This window comes from Sus scrofa, chromosome 8, assembly GCF_054392235.1.
Source record: "Sus scrofa isolate SSC_HxYL_T2T_F1_AM1 chromosome 8, Sscrofa_HxYL_maternal_Yorkshire_Landrace_v2.0, whole genome shotgun sequence".
NCBI lineage: Eukaryota > Metazoa > Chordata > Mammalia > Artiodactyla > Suidae > Sus > Sus scrofa.
In genome coordinates, this window is record NC_139390.1 from 80252113 (window position 1) to 80271425 (window position 19313).

The 19313-nt window shown below is 40.3% G+C and overlaps 1 protein-coding gene across 3 annotated transcripts in view; it reads left to right on the forward strand.

Moving 5' to 3' along the window:
* FRAS1 (Fraser extracellular matrix complex subunit 1) overlaps window positions 1–19313 on the forward strand; it is a 453363-nt gene that overhangs the window by 322683 nt on the left and 111367 nt on the right. For all 3 annotated transcript variants that reach the window (XM_013978814.3, XM_084972579.1, XM_021100604.2), the window contains exons 30-32: window positions 1608–1761; window positions 7972–8150; window positions 12848–12964. In XM_013978814.3, coding sequence (XP_013834268.3) covers window positions 1608–1761; window positions 7972–8150; window positions 12848–12964 — 450 coding nt within the window. The remainder of the gene's footprint in view (window positions 1–1607; window positions 1762–7971; window positions 8151–12847; window positions 12965–19313) is intronic.

The window sequence follows — 19313 nt, forward strand, 5'->3', positions numbered from 1 at the left end:
CCCAACTCTTGTTTCTAAGGACTTCACTTTCAATCAGTCACTGAGGCCTGTCAGTTCAGCCTCTTTAGCGTTTCTGCAATCTATTTCTAAGCATTCATTCCCCCTGCAGTCACCTTCTCATCTTCTCTCACCTGAGCCATTAAATGGTTTCTACAGTCCCAGATTCATCCCATCTCTGGCCCCTTCCATCTCTTGCTGCTGGAGGTTCTCTGAAACCCATGCCTGATCATCCCATTTCTTTCCCTGAAGACTTTATGAAAGCACCTACAAGCTAATTTGAGACTTTTATTTATTTTTATTTATTTATTTGTCTTTTCTAGGGCCGTACCTGTGACATATGGAGGTTCCCAGGCTAGGGGTCTAATCAGAGCTGTAGCCGCTGGCCTACGCCAGAGCCACAGCAACGAGGGATCCAAGCCGAGTCTGTGACCTACACCACAGCTCACGGCAACGCCGGATCCTTAACCCACTGAGCAAGGCCAGGGATCGAACCCACAATCTCATGGTTCCTAGTTGGATTTGCTAACCGCTGAGCCATGATGGGAACTCCTAAATTGAGACTTTTAGAACAGCTTCTACTTTCTATTAGCCAGCATTAAGAATCACTTTTTCTTGTTTTGTTTTGTTTTGGCTGTGCTCATGGCATGTGGAAGTTCCCGGGCCAGGTATTGAACCTGTGCCACAGCAGCAACCTGAGCCACTGCAGTGACAACTCCCGATCCTTATCCTGCTGTGCCACAAGAAAACTCCAAGAGTCACTTCTCATTCCCTCCCTCCCTCTGCTTTCTAGACCCTGCTCTTCCAGACACCTGGATATTTTATTAAGCACAGTGCACTGTCTCATGTCTTTGCTTAGGCTGAGCCCTCTGGAGTCTGTTTCACTTATGCACTTAGCCCCTTTTTTGTCATTCAAGAATTAAATGATGTTTTCATAGGGGAAAAAAAGCCTTCTCTTCCCCAAAGAGGAAATCTCCTTTTTCCTTTATTCTCCCATTGCACCCTGCGAACGCTTCTTATAGAGTATCACTTGTGATGTGTGCTAACTATTTACGTATCTATCTCCCCCAATAGACTATAGGTTCTGAAACTGAGATCTCATTTCAGCCAATCTTATATATCTAAGACCTCTAGCAAAAGATTTGGCATATAATAGGTGCTTAATGAATAGCTCTTGAATGTAGGTGGATGAAGAGGATGGAAGGACGAGTAGATGGGCAAATGCAAGAAAGAAATGGCGATACTTAGTCTTCCTGAATGATATCACTTCTTTGCTCATGACAAAATGGGAGAAAAGACAGAATATATGCATATATAGCTACCCATGCATATGTGTACACATGATATTCATATATTTGGTTCATTGTGTGACTCTAAAGCTATGGATCTCTTCTGTGGGATGGAAATCCTGTCAAATCAGATTGTTATGATCATACACAACTACAGATGTGATAAATTCATTTGAGTAATAAAAAAAATGAAAAAAAAAAAAAAAGCTGTGGATCTCTCTTATAAGGCAATCCTTAGCAGAAACAGGACCTAATCACTTATGTTTTTAAGAACTGCTGTCTTTTAATTTTGCTTGGACCGAATTTTATACTCTATTCTAGAATGATGGGAGTCTTCGGCTTGTGGCTAATTCAATGGTGTGGGTTCCAGAAGGGGGAATGCTGCAGATTACCAACAGAATCTTACAGGCTGAAGCTCCAGGTGTCAGTGCCTCAGAAATCATCTACAAAATTACACAGGAACGCCCCCAATTTGGTAAGTCTTTTTTCCTTTGTCATGGCTTCATCATTGCATTAAGCAGTATGGGATTTGCTATTGCTTGGTGCCAAGGCTGGGTCTCCAATGAACTTGACTTTCTAATACCTCACGCATCTCCTTTCGAGACAGAATAATTAAATGAGCTGTCACACTGTATGCATGTTATGTACTAGGTAGTATGTTCAGTTCTGTAAACATAGTGTATTTAAACCTAAAATTTGTTTTAAAACAAGTGCATTTTACAGACACTGTCTTGCTAAAAGTCACCTAACTAATAATATGTCCGTTTAATTTCAAAACTCGAGCTTTCAAAACTCCACCTTGTGTCCCCCTCAGAATATCACCAGACCTCTTCTTGAGATTTTCTTTTTTTTAAAAGACTTTACATTAAAAACATTTCTCAAGATTTCTATAGTTACTTCCACTTCCAGTAAGATAGTAGAGTATGAAAACCCATCATTATCACCTAGAAATGATGGATAAAAGGGATTAAGAACTATCAGGCACTCCTAGCTGACCTCCCAAGAATAAAGAGAAATCTCTAGGGGCCAGAAACAGATAAGGAACTGAAAACCAGTCTGGGCAAGGGCTGATGGCATAACTTCCCTGAGAGGGGTTATGTGTGCCCCAATAATTTGGGGGCTTGAGATTTAACGCCCATGCAGAGACAGAAAGTCGGAATTAAGACAAGAAGCTCATCAGCAAAGAGAGATGGCAAAGAAACCTCCCTGTGTTTACCAGGGCTCAGAGGAAAGCAAAAAATGTCTGCTGAGAATTCAGAACTTCAGGCATGTTTCTCCTGAAGATCTAAGGCTAAGTTACCCTGTGTGCATTGTCTGAGAACCCAAAGCTGAGGCATGAATATGCAGATTAATCAGGCGAAAGATATGTCTTGGGTCCCTTGCAGAAACTAGTAGAAAGTGCTGTAGAATGTCCACCCTCAACAGGTGGACCACACAAGATTTTCACAGACAAAACCGCTGAAGATTAGCCCAGAAATCAAAATTACAGAACATATGATGAAATAACCTCAGTACCATAACCAAAACAAACAAGAAGATTAAAACCCAAGGGTTTCAAATAAAGGAACAGTCTTACAAAAACTGTGAAAAAAAGCATATTTAAAATGATTTAAAGACACAAAAGAAGGCATAGAAACTGTAAGGAGATAACAGAATACCATAACAATGAGAAGAACAAGCAGGTAGATTTTTTTTAAAGAATTAAGTAGATCATCTGAAAATGAAAATTATATTAATTAAAAGTGAAAGCCTGCTTGGCATGATAAATAGCAGAGACATAGTAATCTGTTTTTTCTCATGGTTATTAGATTTTAAAAATTGTATATTGTCTGCATTGAAGAAAAAATCAACTTCTGCATTATTTTAAAATAATTCTATGAACTGAGTCAGAAAGAGAAGGACAGATAGCATATGATTTCACTTATACGTGGAATCTAAAATATGGCACAGATGAACATTATCTGCAAAGCAGAAATAGACTCACAGACATAGAGAACAGACTCGTGGTTGCCAAGGGGGAGAGGAGGGAGAGTTTGGGGCTGGTAGATGCAAACTATTACATTTAGAATGAATAAACAAGGTCTACTGTATAGGACAGGGAGCTATATCCAATCTTCTGGGATAGACCATGATGGAAAATACTATTAAAGAATGTGTGTGTGTGTGTGTGTGTGTGTGTGTGAGAGAGAGAGAGAGAGAGAGAGAGAGAGAGAGAGAGAGGGAGAGACTGAGCCACTTTGCAGTATAGCAGAAATTGGAACAACCTTGTTAATCAACTATAATAAAAATAGCTTAAAATAATAATTCTAGTGTCCACAAAGACATTGAAAAGCATAACCTAATCAAGAGCTGATAGAATTACAAAGCAGTCAGTCTAGCAGAGCAGTCACTTATTATAGCTGTGTAACCTTGAGGAAGGTAAGTGGACACCCTTGAGCCATAGGATTTTTTGAGAGGTAAATCTAGATAATTTTCTTAACTTTTTATTTATTTATTTATTTATTTTTGTCTTTTTGTTGTTGTTGTTGTTGTTGTTGTTACCTTTTCTAGGGCCGCTCGCTCCCACGGCACATGGAGGTTCCCAGGCTAGGAGTCTAATCGGAGCTGCAGCTGCCGGCCTACACCACAGCCACAGCAGTGCAGGATCCGAGCTGCGTCTGCCACCCACACCGCAGCTCGAGGCAAGGCTAGATCCTCAACCCACTGAGCAAGGCCAGGGATTGAACCCACAACCTCATGGCTCCTAGTCAGATTCATTAACCACTTCACCACGATGGGAACTCCCTTAACTTTTTATTTTAAAATAACTTTAGACTTATTGAAAAGTTGCAAAAATAGTACAAAGAGCTCTTGAATATCCTTCATCCAGCTTCTCCCAGTGTTAATATCATACATAACTATAAAACAGTTATCAAAACCAGAAAATTATCATTGATACAATGCTATTAATTAGTTCCCAGACCTTATTCAACTCTGCCATAGTCACCCACAGATTTTAAGCTAGACAAGGTTTATGTCCTTTTCAGCTCCAAAAATCTTGGACCTGTTTGATATATTAAATTCTTTACCTTCATCTTGATCATTAAAAGGCAAAAAAAATAAACTTCCTAAAGACAGCCCGATATCCCAGTATTGTCTTTAGGTATTAAACAGAGCAATGCTGACCCAAAGGATTTTTGAAGGCATTTTAGCTGATAAATGCCATGTAGACTTGATTGCAACCCTTTCCTGCTATAACTCCCTTAATTAACTTCTTCCTATGAACATAATCCTATTTCTGTGTGCTCAGAGCTCCCTACTGGTAATCATCAAATCTTATTACTCTTAGCAGCCATTCAAGAGTGAAAAAAGTGGTAGAAGCCCACCTAACAAAAAAAGTGGTGGGAATTAGAAGCCCACCTAACAAAAAATGCTCTATCCCAGTGATGCGAATTATGGAGCCCTTACCTCATTGCCATCCTAGCTACATCACGTTAGGATGTTCCAGTTGGACTTTAGGCTTTGGGAAGACTGATTGTGGAACCGAACCCATTGTAAATTGTTTGTGTAGTATGTGTATAAAGAACCAAAGTTCCATCACTTGCAAACTCATCACTGTTTTCGAATATAAGTTTAGACAAGTTGATTAATGCCTGTACCTTTAAGTACTTTGCACGTTTGAGAATAAATTAATGAGATGGTTTTAATGAAGTTGCTTGGGTATCATTTGAGAGAGAATCTGCCAATTTTAAATTATTTAGCACAGTGTAAGGAAACTTTAATGCAAATCATCTTAATCCCCAAATAACATGGAGATTCCAATGAGATTCTAATTCTTAAACCCTGATATATTTTTCCCTTCAAGATTCTTGGTTAAAATATTGACTTCAGTATAAAGGCAATCACTAGTAGAGACCATTTTCTGTGTTTTAAACCTGGATTGTTTTTAAACTTGGATTTTCGTGTATTTAAAGGGTCAGCTCCTTGTATGTGTCATACTATGATAGAAGTAGAGGTGAGGTCCTATGCAAAAGCTCTCACCTCGATGGACCTCTCACCTCAGTACCTGATACTGGTACTTCTCCCCGTCTTCTCAAGGACTTATCACAAAGGCACCTTATATTCCACATACCCAGTGCCTAGCTCTTCATCTTTTTACTAGCTGCTCATCCCGTTAGCAGGTTAGTGACATAGCTTCTCCTCCATCAACCAACCCAACAGGTGCTTATCTGATTCCTCCCTCTTTCTTACACTTTATAGGCACATTTGTCAAGTTCTATTGTTACCACTTCCTCAGTGATTCTTTTTCTATGATTGTCTCTTTCTTTTTTTTTTCTTTTTGAAAATGTTTTAAAGTGTAGTTGATTTACAATGTTGTGCCACTATTCTACTGTATAGCAAAGTGATACATTATACATATATATATACATACTTTTTATTTCCAATTTAACCTCTGTGGCTTTAGTTCAGGTCTCCATCTCCCATCTGGATTTTGCAGCAGCCTCATTAATTGGCCAAACTGTCCACCTAAATGGTAGCTACCCTTGTTACTATTTTTATAGAATAAAGTCCAGCCTCTTGAACGGAATTTTCATGTACATTCTGCATTCTAAATCAGTTTGTGCCATTAACCTCATGAAAGTCTCACAGAGGCTCCCAGTTGCTTATGGGGGCTGATCTCCAGGGGGAAGGACTGCATCTTGCCGATCTTTGATTCCCCCACCCCTGAGGGCTGTCCACAATAGCTAGGACCTAACAGGTGCTCATTGACTATTTACTGAGTTGGAATTAATGGAATTAGCCAATATCCTAGGATTTCTTGTTGATTTGCATAGTATGGCAATTTTTTCAAGCTGAAAAAATTTCATTAGGACTTGTTAGGAAAATTCTGCTCAGCTTTCCTACCATAAAGCAGAATAGCTACAAAATTGGCATTTGACTATCTTCTGTCCTTCTACTCTCCACATTTTCATTGTGGAAATTTCCTTTCAGAATATCTTGCAGCTGTACTCACATTCATAAACAGTCCACATCCTGGAAAAGCGTATTTATTAGCAGGATCTTATGAACAGAAGTTGAACCGGAGAGAGATGGGTAATAGAATTTGTGACTTAGGTACAAATGAGAAATAATACAAGAGAGAAAACAGAATGAATTGATTCTACCCATGATTATTTTAAGAAGAATATTGATGTTTTTTTTCTACAGCTTCAGTATTTCATCACTATCCAGAATATTATGCTCCTTTTTAACTTGAATTCAGTGCATATAAATGTTAGAATGACTATTTCCTTTGAGTAAGAAAACAAATTTCTCCAGGGTAATAAAAGTACACTATCAATTGCCCAGTCTGTCTAGTGCATTAAGATCTGAGTATCCTCCTACAGAATATTTTTTAAGTATAAGAAATATCTCTCTCTCTCCCTCTCCCTCCACCTCTCTCTCTCTCTACACACACACACACACACACACACACACACACACACACACACACACACTCTTCTCTTGCTCCCTCTCTCTCTTATTATCTAGGTGGTAGAGAGGCTTCTTTCAGATTTATTGTTAAATGCATTTTCAGGAGAACACGGCTTCTGTTTTTAGCAGTTCATTCCTTCTTCTCTTTGGTCTTCATGTGAAGGCATAGACTCCTTGTGAAATCTGGATTGTTTTTATACCACCTCTCTATCTGCAATCTCACTTTAAGAAAACAGTAGCTTCAGGTGAAGAATAAACAAGGGGACAGATTGGTGGTATCAGTGGCGGTGTTATGATTAAGAAAATGAGCTTCAGATTCAAATCTCAGCTCCTCCACTTAGGATTTGTGTGCCCTCAAACAAGTTATTGAACTTATCTGAGCCTAAAGAACTTCATCTTTAAAATAGAGATGATAATAGCATTTCAGAAGGATTAAGTGACACAAGGATGACCAGTATTCTTTTTAAGCACCCTTGAAGTATGTACAATTATTCCCACTTTACCGATGAGGAGCAGACGCTTATGGTACCTAAGTAAGCTCATGCAGCTCCAGGTGGTAGAGCTGGGTTTAAGCCACCAGGTCAAGTGCTTCATGCAGTGCCTGGCACATGCATTCCAGTGTTAGCTCTTATTATTTTTATTGTGCAGAATTCTCCCAAAGATAATTTTTTCTGATTTTTTTTTTCTAATTTCCCTTTGTGTTTACACCTAGAATGTCCTGGTCAGAAAGCATTTTCTGTTCATAGAAAGTTATGGGTAGAAATGAATAATTCAATATTTGAGGATTTGTTTACACTTCACAACTGTTTGAGTTTCTTTATGTAATTTTGATGTAAGTCAATAACTTTATACATGAATTGCTCTTGAGTGACTTTTAGCTGTTTTAACTGAAAGACTGTAAATTCTATGTCCAAAGGTAGATTGGATGATAGGTACTGAATTCTGCGTTAGCCTTTTTTCCTTCACTTCCTAGAGAAATAGAGAAGTGTATCCTATCTTTCCTGGTTTTTTGTTTTTACTTTATTTTTTATTGTTATTTCCCCCAACACACTTTTTTCCCCCCACTGTACAGCATGGGAGCCCAGTTACACATACATGTATACATAAACTTTTTTCTCCTATTGTCATGCTGCGTTGTAAGTATCTAGGCATAAGTGATTGGAAAGGAGACGAGAGCTCTGATTGACTTTTGCTTTTCCCAGGGTCCTCACTAACTCTGTGGTTTTCCTAGGGGAGGTGGTCCTTCTGGTTAATATGCCTGCAGACAGCCCTGCGGATGAAGGGCAGCACCTGCCTGATGGGAGGACGGCAACTCCCACCAGCACTTTCAGCCAGCAAGACATCAACGAAGGCATTGTGTGGTACAGGCACGCGGGGGTCCCAGCCCAGAGTGACTCCTTCCGCTTTCAGGTACCCTCTGCTTCCTGAATTGTCTGATGTCTGGATGGTCTGATGGAAACCATCACCCTATTTATAAACAAGTCAGGTCATTTTCTGTGATTGTCTAGAAATCACATTTGGGGGAAGAAAAAAAATCCTAATCCTGATACTAAGTGAAAACATGGAAAGATTTTCTTTTATCTGTCAGTTCTGTCTTATGGGTACCTCTACAAGCAGAGTCATTCTGCAGCAAAGAGGTTTATAATAGATCGTGGCTAAAGTGTTGGGAAAAAGATGTTTTCAAAATGTTAAAATGCCATATGGGAAAAAAAAAATCTTACTTTCTTTTTTCAAATGTTTTTGGAACATTTAGCATCTTATGATAAGGTCATGGACTTAGAAGCCAAACCCACTGGGTTCATGTTTCACTTCTGCTGAGTACTAACTACACAACTTTGGGGAAATTACTTGGGCAAAATTCTTGTGCTTCAGTTACCTCATCTGTTGACTAGCGATATTGTCAGGATTTAATGAGTTAATACATCTGGAGCATTTAGAATACTGCCTGTCACTGTGTGAGGGTATGGGACTACCATTTAATGACTGGTCAAATACCAGTGCTATAGACTGAAGGTTTTTTGTCCCTCCCACCCCTCCCCCACCACCACTGCAAAGTTCGTATGTTGAAATTCCACCCCTCCATGTGATGGTATATGGAAGTGAGGCTTTTGATTAGAATTAGCTGAGGTCCAGAGAGTAGTGCCCACATGAATGGGATTAGCATACTTATACGAGTCACAAGAGCACTTATGGCTACCACACCCCACCCATCACCACCCACCATGGGGTTACCGTGAGAAATCAGCTGTCGGCAAGTCTAAACCCAGAAGAGCGCCCACACCAGAACCCAACCATACTAGTACCCTGATTGATCTCAGACTCTCTGCCTCCAGAGCTGTGAAAAGTAAATTTCTATTGTTTCTAAGCCATTCGGTCTATGGTATTTTTGTTAAGAGTAGCCTGAGCCAGCCGAGTCAACCAGACCATAAGGAAGCTGTCAGTAAATTAAAGAATAAGAAATTATACTAGGGAACATTCTCTGGCCATTATGAAATATAATTAGAAATTAATAACAAAAGGATAAAAAAATCAAACCACTTGGAATTTTTAAAACAGTCTCCTTAAGTAATTACTAGTTCTAAAAAGAAACCAAAACGGCAAACTATTGAGAAATATTGATGAGGAGGAAATAGCTTATCAAAACTTAAATGATGTGGACAAAGTAATACTCAGAAGAAAATTGATGACCTTAAGTTCTTATTATTGAGCAGAAAAGCATGAAAATGAATGGGCTGAATATTCAACCCAAGAAGTTAGAAAGCTACAAGAGAAGCCTAAGGAAAGCAAAAGGAAGAAATTAATGGAGGTAAACAGAGGAGTTGACTAATTATAAGATGCTAGAATTGACAAATGAGTACAAAACCTGAATCTTTGGAAAGACCAGTAAAATTAGACGAATCTCTGTCAGGGCCAATTTGTAAATAAATAACAGAAATACAAAAGAATGAGGACATACGAATGAGAAAGAGCATTTAAGCATAGCTACAGAAAAGAATTGGGGAAAATATAAAGACGCCCTCATGGGGATCAGCCAGACCAACCCCCCACCCCCACCCCGGTCCCTCTAAGTCTGAGCTGTTCCCTTTGTCTAGGAAGCCAGCTGGGGATAAGCAACCACAGTGGCTCACCTTGTTAAAACCATCATCCTCTCTGCTTCTGATGACTGGTGTGCACATCTTCATTGTCTGACTAATTTATATTGTGCAAAAGATGTGCTTTCCCAGAGAGCCCATTGAAATAAACTCGGAAGCCATGAAAAGGAGATTATACTGAGCACACTGAATGTCCAATAAGTGAGCAAACATTATGTGCCCTTTGCCCAAGTTAATTTTTCAATTTTCGCACCCAGGGACTCAACAGTCCTCAAATAATGAGTCCGAATGGAGGCAAAGACCTCAATCAAAAGAAGTCACCTCAGCAAACTAGAATCCTTAGATCTGCCTTTGCCCTCGTAGGCATCAGTAAGAAGAGCATTGTCCACATGGAGCATTTCCCTAGAAAGGGATTCTCGGCACCTGCTAAAATGATATTTGATTGCTTTTCCAAGTTGGTTACTAAGTGAGTTATTATCAAATAGCAAAAGTTACAGGTTGTTTTTAAAGAAATTCACTGGAGTTTATGACTCTAAAAACTTTATTACTTTGGAGCGCACACATTTTGCTCAATATGAGTTTAGAATTCCTACTTGAAATCGCCTTCAAAATCTGTGGGACATTCTTTAGAATATCCTCGATAGTGATGGAATATCATCTTTTGGAAGTGGATTTTAAAATATAACCAAATAGCCAAAAGGCATTCTGACTTGGGTCTGGTAAAAAGAAGAGAAGTAATTATTTTTTGGTTAAAACAGGGAGTATTTATGAAGGAATCAGCTCAGTTTTCTTACATGTCTGGGAGCCTCCTCTGCAGGCATTACAAAAAGTGTGTTTTGAACACTGACAGCATCATTATTGCAAGTATGAAACAACTCTGAGATCATATCCTCTTGGATGTGAAAGTTTTGGTGTGTTTGTTTTTAGTCTCATTGTTTGATAGGCTTACTTCCTATTTTGATGTGAAATGACAGAGCCCCTGTAGCTTTGTGCGAAAACAAATGGTTAGCAACTCTTCCCATTCATCATTATAGTGTCCCTTGGGATTTTGAACTATTTAAAAAAGATACTGTTCTAATGATTCTTCCCTGTTGTCTCTTCTTCTTCTTCTTTTTTTCTTTAAAGCAGAAAATGCAATACAATGAGCTGCATGGATTTAATTCCATTTTAATGTTGATGTGCTGTCATGAGCCATCAATGCAGCCCATCTGTTACTTTGCATCTAAGACTTGGGATTTATGTAATGCGAGAGGTGTTAAAAAATAGAGCCTGGCACAGTGAGATGAAAGCATGCACGTTTTTGGCAGGGGATAGAGACCTGGTTTGGGCATATTCCGATCACGCTGACACAGCCTCAGGGGATGTGGTTTGAAAAAGACCAACATATTTTACACCAGTATCTTTGCTAGGGAAGCTAGAACTGAGTCCCTGGCTTAATAATACGCTCACTTTTCACTGCTGCCAGTGTTCCATCCCTTTTCTTCAAGAGATAGGTGAACAGGAGTTCCCATCTTGGCGCAGCAGAAATGAATCCGACTAGGAACCATGAGGTTGCAGGTTCGATCCCTGGCCTTGCTCAGTGGGTTAACGATCCGGCATTGCCGTGAGCTGTGGTATAGGTCGCAGATGCGGCTCAGATCTGGCATTGCTATATGGCTGTGGTGTAAGCCAGCGGCTATAGGTCTGATTGGACACCTAGCCTGGGAATCTCCATATGCCCCGCGGGTACGGCCCTAAAAAAACCAAAAAGACAAAAAAAAGGGGAAGGGAGAGATAGGAGAACATATCTTACCCTTTACTAATTTTCTAAAGGTTTCAAATTGAGTTATCGTGGTCAGTAGGAAGATCACACACCCACGGACCCTTGTCGGCTTTGTGACCTTGACACCTTAATTTTTTGACCTCCAGTTTCCTGATCTGTAAAAAAGGAGATAATCATATCTACTTTGTGAGCATTAAGTAAGAAAACTTCTGAAAAGGAGCCAGCACTATGCTGAGCCCATGATAAATGTTCAGTGAATGATGGCTATTGTTATTAATATTATTTATGTTGACGCTATAAGATGCCTCCTCGAAAATACAAAAATACGTAGATATTCTGAAACTTGAGCTCCAGGTGTCTGATGTGATCAAGGGACAGAGAAGACAGCTTTTCTCTGGGGTGTAACTTTAGAAGACACAGAGAAAGGGCTGCTCTTCCTGCCTTTGTCGCAGAATTTACAGGACTCTGTCCCCTCTCACATGGAACTAATGCAACTCCACATGGCCACACAGGCCTTAGCAATTTCTCCAACAAGTTAAGCTGGAGCAGACAACAGAAAGAAGGCAAGTTTAAAGGGAGCTGCAAGATAGCACTGAGGAAGTGGAGAGGCTGAATGGGAAAAGCATCATTTTTCAGCATTTTTGAAGCAAGAAAAAGTTGATTTTGTGACCACTACTCTAATTGTAAATGTTCTTAATCTTGCCTTGCAATGATGAGGCTGGGATTTGCCCCTTATAATCTAGGTATAGATATCTGTGCTGGGTAAAGATTAAAGTGGAATAAAAATCACATATATAATGGGTTGTAGATGCTCCTAATGAGACATTGTCTAACAATTAAAATGATGTTTCCAGAATGTTTAATGATATAGCAAAATATCATAGTATGACAGTAAGTAAAATTTTAAAATATACAATTGCATACAGAGTTTCTTTCACATATGCATAGAAAAAAGATTAAATAGCAATGCATTGATTTATTAATAACTACTATTTCTGGGTAGTGAAATTCTAGATGATTTTTATTCCTTAACTCTACTTTCCTACAACTTCAGAATTGCCTAAAATGCTTACTGACCTTTTTCATGATCAGTAAAAAAAAAAAAAAATCAGTCTTAAAATATGAAGAGCAGAATGAAAATTGTAAGGCAGGAGCATATAGCATTCAAAGGCAGATGGCTTCAAAGGGAAAAGAGAAACAGAGGCAAACGTGCTCTGCCCTGCAGAGGTTCACCAGTGGGCGTGTCTTTTCAGGTGTCCAGTGCCACAGAGGCCCGCGCCCACCTGGACAGCCACATGTTCAACATCGCTATCTTACCACAGACGCCCCAGGCACCCACACGCTCTCCTGGAGCATCTCTCCACCTGATGGTGAGTTGGGTGGGCGGGCTCGTGATTTCGGCTTAGAGGAGGCATGCTGATGGGATGCAATGGAATGCCTGGCTCAGAGCACATCAACAAAGCCCTGTGAACACATTTTTTTTTTCATTGACTTGAAAAAGAAACGTATAATTCCCAGAGTGAAAGGAAGTTTAGACGGAATCCACCCTGACCTCCCTCCCTTCCTTCCATTGCTGCTGACTTTCTCCAGCATCCCAGTCACAAGACCACTCCTGGAATACCCGGCAGGAATTCAGGCTTAGAGCTGCGTGATGAACACCATTTGGGTGTATTGATCAGCCAGCTAGAGCTCCACCTAGCTGGAGAAACTGACATTCTGTGTTTTAGAAGTCCTGGTAGAAGTTTCCTTTCTTATTCTAAAAATTCCTGAAGAAGGTGATGTTTTTCTGTCTCCAGAAAGATAAGTAGCAAATATCTAAGTGAAATGGGGGGGGGGGGGCAGGTTGGAAGGAACAGGGGGTGACGGCAAAGGGCCCCATCAGACATAAAAACAACACAAGGAAAGACCCAGAGGTGGGAGACAATATGATGGTTCCAAAAATTGCGGCTAGTTCCGTAAAACTGGAGAAATGACGGAGGCTGAGGGGAAGTGCTGAGGATATGGAGGTCTGTGAGCAAGATCCCAGAAGGTTTTGTATGCTGTGTGGGAAGGTGAGGGGGCACATGGAAAGAGTTGCGGCAAGGCAGCAGCTGAATTAGTACATGAAGCTTAGTTCAGAGAGTTGGTGACTCCACAGTAACCCCATATCTAGGAGGCACGTAATGCCTGAACCCCTCTTCTAGGCAGAGCCATAAGCAGGTAAGCCCTTATAAATTAATCATTATGGATCCACAGTTCAGTTAGCGCCCACATAATTACACTCCAAAGTGGTGTATCAGCCCTGAGCCGCAACAAAGACAGCAGGTACAGTTTAAGAAATTATGGGTCTGGGGCATGACAGAGACATAAAAGGGGAAACAGTAAGTTTTTAATGAATAGCTAGTATCGGCATTTCCACCGTAAACCATAATTTAAAGAAATCATAATTCAGCAGCACTATAAAGTCTATAATTCATCATTCTGACTGGAGGAACTTGGATCAGAATTTTCTCTAAAGTGTAAAGAAAAATGTGCATACACATTTCTTGCCAAATGCTAATGCAGTGTTATTTGAGTTTATAGGGGAAAAAAATGGTCCAGGAGCCACGTGGATGACGTCACTCCTGCTCTGTTGCTGTGAACCTCTCACCATACTTAACTTTTAGGGTCTCGGGTTGCCTGTCTGTAAATTAAGCCTTTCCTGGGTAATTGAGGATAGCACAAAGGTTACTTTAGTATAAAATGTGATTAGGCTACTCTTTCATTCCTTGAATTATACAGTTTCTATTTCTTTTGACATTATTTGAGGCCATTACTGTAGGAAGTGCATACTGCAATCTGAGGCAAAAGCACATTCTCAATTCAATGATTTGGACTCATCTAAACACACAAGTTTTTAATGTATTTGGTAAACACATTGTGGATACATATGCTAAATTCACATGTGGGATATTCATTCACATGTTTAAGGGTAAGAGTCTACTTCCCCCATCATTCAGCCATGGACACTTGGGAGCCCCTAATTTATGCCAAGTTCTATGGAAGACGTTGGAGCTTCTGTGATCTTATTATACAGTCTCTATTCTTAAGGAACTTAGAGGCTAAAGGGGGAGACAAGCAGATAAATAAGCAGTGACAATGCAGTGATAAATGCCATGACAGAGCCCTGGTCTGGAAGCAAATAGCAGGACACCTAGTCCAGCAGGACATAGGAGAGGCCAAAGAAGGCATCCTCTAGAAGGTTGAAGTGAACATTATGTCTGGAGCAGGCTCTCAAACTTTCGTCTGCATTAGGTTCACCTATAGGGTTTTTTAATTCACAGGGGGTGTCGGAGCCCATCCTAGAGTTTTCTGATTCAGTAGGTCTGGTGTAGGGCTGGGACTTAAGTTTCTAACAGTTTCCAGGTGATACTGTTGCTGCTGCTCTTATCACCACACTTTCAAACCTCTTATCTAAACTTAGAAATAGGGAGAAATTCCTTCCAGACAGGGGAGCAGCATTTGAAAAAAAGATAAAGACACAGAACATGACATGTTTGAGGAGTGATAGAAGACGAATGATGGAGTTCAGCTGGCTAGAGCATACATTTTTAAGTGAAGAAGAAGCACGTAATGAGAGTCAGATCACAGAGGACCTTAAGATAAAGGAGTTTCCACTTTATCCTAAAAGGCTCTTGGAGCAAGTAGGATACTGCAGAGAGGTGGAATGATCAGATTTTCAATTTAAGGTCATTCTGGCTGCAGAGTAGAAAACACCCTGGATGGGGGCCAGACAGGGAACAAAGAGGCCAAGAAATAGGCTCTTGCAGTCCCCTAGAACAAGAAAGATTGGTGGCATGAATGCCATGCAGTGGCAATAAGGATTAAGAGTTGGTAAGTTCTTGAAGACATACCTGCACGTTCGTGTTCATTGCAGCATTATTCACCATAGCCAAGGGGTGGAAGCAACAGAAATGTGGTAAATACGACAATGGAATAGTGGCCAATCTCAAAAAGAAGGAAATCCTCTCATGATGCTGCAATATGAATGAACCTTAAGGCTATTGTCCTAGATGAAATAAGGCCACCACAAGAAGACAGATGTTGCACCATTGCACTTATATGAGCTAGTCAGACTCTTAGAAACAGAAGGAGGAATGCTGGTTGTCCCTGCATGGAGTAGGTAGGGTATGGAGGTGGGAGAGGGAAAGGGGGAGTTGCTGTTTAATCGATGAAGAGCTTCAGGGTTTGTTTTTTGGCCACACCCACAGCATGCAAAAGTTCCTGGGGCAGGGATTGAACCTGTGCCACAGCTGCAACCCAAGCCATCTCAGTGACAATACCGGATCCTTAAGCTGCTGAGCCACCAGAGAACTCCAAGTTTCAGTTTTGCAAGGGGAAAAAATTCTAGAAATCTGTTGTACAGCACTGTGCGTATACTTAACACTGTGATGTACACTTAAAAGTGGTCAAGATGGTTTTTAAAAAGTTAGGAGGAAATTAGAGATATTTTGAGATATAAGTGCTCAGTTAGATATGAATCACTTAAGTTTGTGAGTACACGGAGATGAGATGACATTCACTGAGATTAAGAATGTATGAGAGGAGTTCCCATCGTGGCTCAGTGGTCAAAGAATCCGACTAGGAACCATGAGGTTGCGGTTCGATCCCTGGCCTTGCTCAGTGGGTTAAGGATCCCGTGTTGCCGTGAGCTATGGTGTAGGTCTCAGACTCGGCTTGGATCTGGCATTGCTGTGGCTATGGTGTAGGCTGGCAGCTGTAGCTCCAATTCGATCCCTATCCTGGGAGCATCCATATGCCTCGGGTGCAGCCCTAAAAAGATTAAAAAAAAAAAAAAAAAAAAAAAAAGAATGTATGAAAACTTGAGGTGGGGGGAGGAAGGCATGATGACTCTGGTTTGGGGTATGCTGGTAACAGATATACCTATTAAAGGCAAGTAGAAGAGCAGCAGATAATCAGGGTGGGAGATCAGACTTCAAGAATCATTTATGGCAGGTAGTGGTTATGTCCTCAGAAATAACTGAGACCTTCCAGGAAGGTTGCATAAAATAAAAAGCTGTATAATCAGGAGTTCCCATTGTGGCTCAGTGGAAACAAGCCCGACTAGTATCCATGAAGACGAGTGTTCGATCCCCGGCCTCCCTCAGTGGGTTAAGGATCCAGTGTTGTGTGAACTATGGTGTAAATTGCCCAGATCCGGTGTTGCTGTGGCTGTGGTGTAGGCTGGCAGCTGTAGCTCTGATTCATCCCCTAGTCTGGGAACTTCTGTATGCCCCAGGTGCAGCCCTAAAAAGCAGTGAATAAATAAATAAATATATATATATATATATATATATATATATATAATCAAATGCCTACCTAAATGAAAATTTGTGCTGTGGTCTTTCTATAATTTTGTTATTCATCAAATCTAAGCTCCTTTTTAAAAATGATTATTTTAGGCTGCACCCATGGCATATGGAAGTTCCCAGGCAAGGGGTCGAATTGGAGCTGCAGCTGCTGGCCTACACTGCAGCCCCAGTAACACAGGATCCAAGCCATGCCTACAACTTACACCACAGATCAAGGCAATGCCAGATCATTAACCCACTGAGCAAGGTCAGGGATCAAACCCTCATCCTATGGATACTATTTGGGTTCATCTCTGTGAGACACAACAGGCACTCCCTAAGTGCCTTTAAATGGGATCTTATGGTTTGGTTTGTAGTGCTCATCAGAATTATAAGCGTACATATACATATATATATCATATATATAAACAAATATGAAGTGTATACATTTAGAATACATATCAAATTTGGTCAAGGAGATCTGAAGACATGCATATCATAAAATAGTGTAAGATTCGGCAGATAAGTTAATAGAGTCACATCAACTCAGTTTTCCAAGTCATCATGTACTATTTGACTTAGAAGATCCTTAAGGGCAGGAGTTCCCATCATGGCGCAGCAGAAACAAATCCAACTAGGAACCATGAGGTTGCAGGTTCGATCCCTGGCCTTGCTCAGTGGGTTAAGGATCTGGCATTGCTGTGGCTGTGGTGTAGGCCGGCAGCTGTAGCTCCGTTGGACCCCTAGCCTGGGAATCTCCATGAGCAGCCCTAAAAAGCAAAAAAAAAACAAAGATCCTTAAAGGCAAAATCTATGATTAATTCATCTTGGTATCTTCCTCAGCTTCCAGCACAATGCCTTATATATAAGTAGTTGCTTAGTAAATATTTGTTGGCTAAGTGACTATTTTCAGGCCTTTCTTTCACATAGCTAATAACTTCCTGTATCACCCACAAGTTCAAACAAATTCATCATATGGATACATACAGACACACACACACACACACACACACACTTTGAATATCATAGTTCCAATTTCTCTCTTAAAGGGGAAATAAATTCTATCATCTCTTTTAATGTGAAAGACAGAAGATTTTTTATTTCCTTTTTCAAGTGACTGTGATACTCCGGATTGGGTTGCCCAAGGTCACCACTTGAGGCAAAGGCCTTTCTTTCCTGGTTTCATTTGTTTCCAGAGTGATTGCTGTAGCAAGAAGGGACTCTCACTGGGCCAGCAGGAATCCAGTTAGAAGAGCTGATCTTTTTGTGGTGTGGACTCAAGACTGGGCCTGCTGTGCTTGTTTTCTGGTTATGGGCATCTATGTCTATGTTTTTTCTTGAGACCTTTCAGATACTAATAGAATTTTCTGCAGTCTCCAGAAATGTGTTGTTATCCTTGGAATTACTCTTGTGCTTTATCTGAGCCTTTCACGCTGCTTAGCATTTTCTATCTTAGAGCCATTGATGAGTTTCCCCTACTAAAACATAGACTTCTTTGAGGAAAGGGTCCATCTCCAATTCATCTTATATCTCCCACAGTTTTTTGCTTGGTACCTTTGCTTGGTAGTAAGTTCTTACTAAAAACTTAGTACATAAATGTATGAATGAATTGATTTGGGTGAACATATGAATGAATTTTGTTGTCCTCACTAAAATATGTGAGAAGATGATTTCTCATACGACCATCGTTTTACTTGTCTTCTCATCATTCATGGGCTTCTAATTCTCAGGCCTACGATGGGCTTTGCTTCTTTGTTTGAACGACAGTCAGCATGGGAAACTGGTCTTTTCTTTTACGGGAGGGTGAAATGATAATGTTGTTTACAAATTCTGACCTGGAAATTTCAAAGTGCTAGTCATACACACTTTGCTAAATCCTAAGAGTTCAAATGTTTGCCTCTCTGATTCTTTAGATGACATTGAAATACAATGAAAAACAGTATTCTTAAAAAACTACTGACGACATTGTTATTAAAAGTATTTTTTTAATTTTATTTTTAGCTTAATTTTTTTCATAATAATGTTTTTCATTCACTCAACAAATTTTTATTGAGCATTTCCATGTGCCCTGTGTTGTCCCTGAACAAACAAAAATCCATATTTTCTGAGTTCCCGCTGCAGCGCAATGGGATCAGCTGCCTCTCTGCAGTGCCAGGATGCAGGCTCAGTCCCTGGCCAGGCACAGTGGGTTAAAGGATCTGGTGTTGCCACAGCCGCGGCAGGTTGCAGCTGTGCCTCAGACCTGATCCCTGACCTGGGAACTCCATAAGCCATGGGGTGGCCGAAAACGAAAAAAAAATCCATGTTCTCATGGAGTTTACATCCTCTTGAGGGCAGGGGGTGGGGAGAGATAGACCATAAATTATAAACAAAATAAGTAGCTCACATATAGGATGTTAGTGAGAAGTAT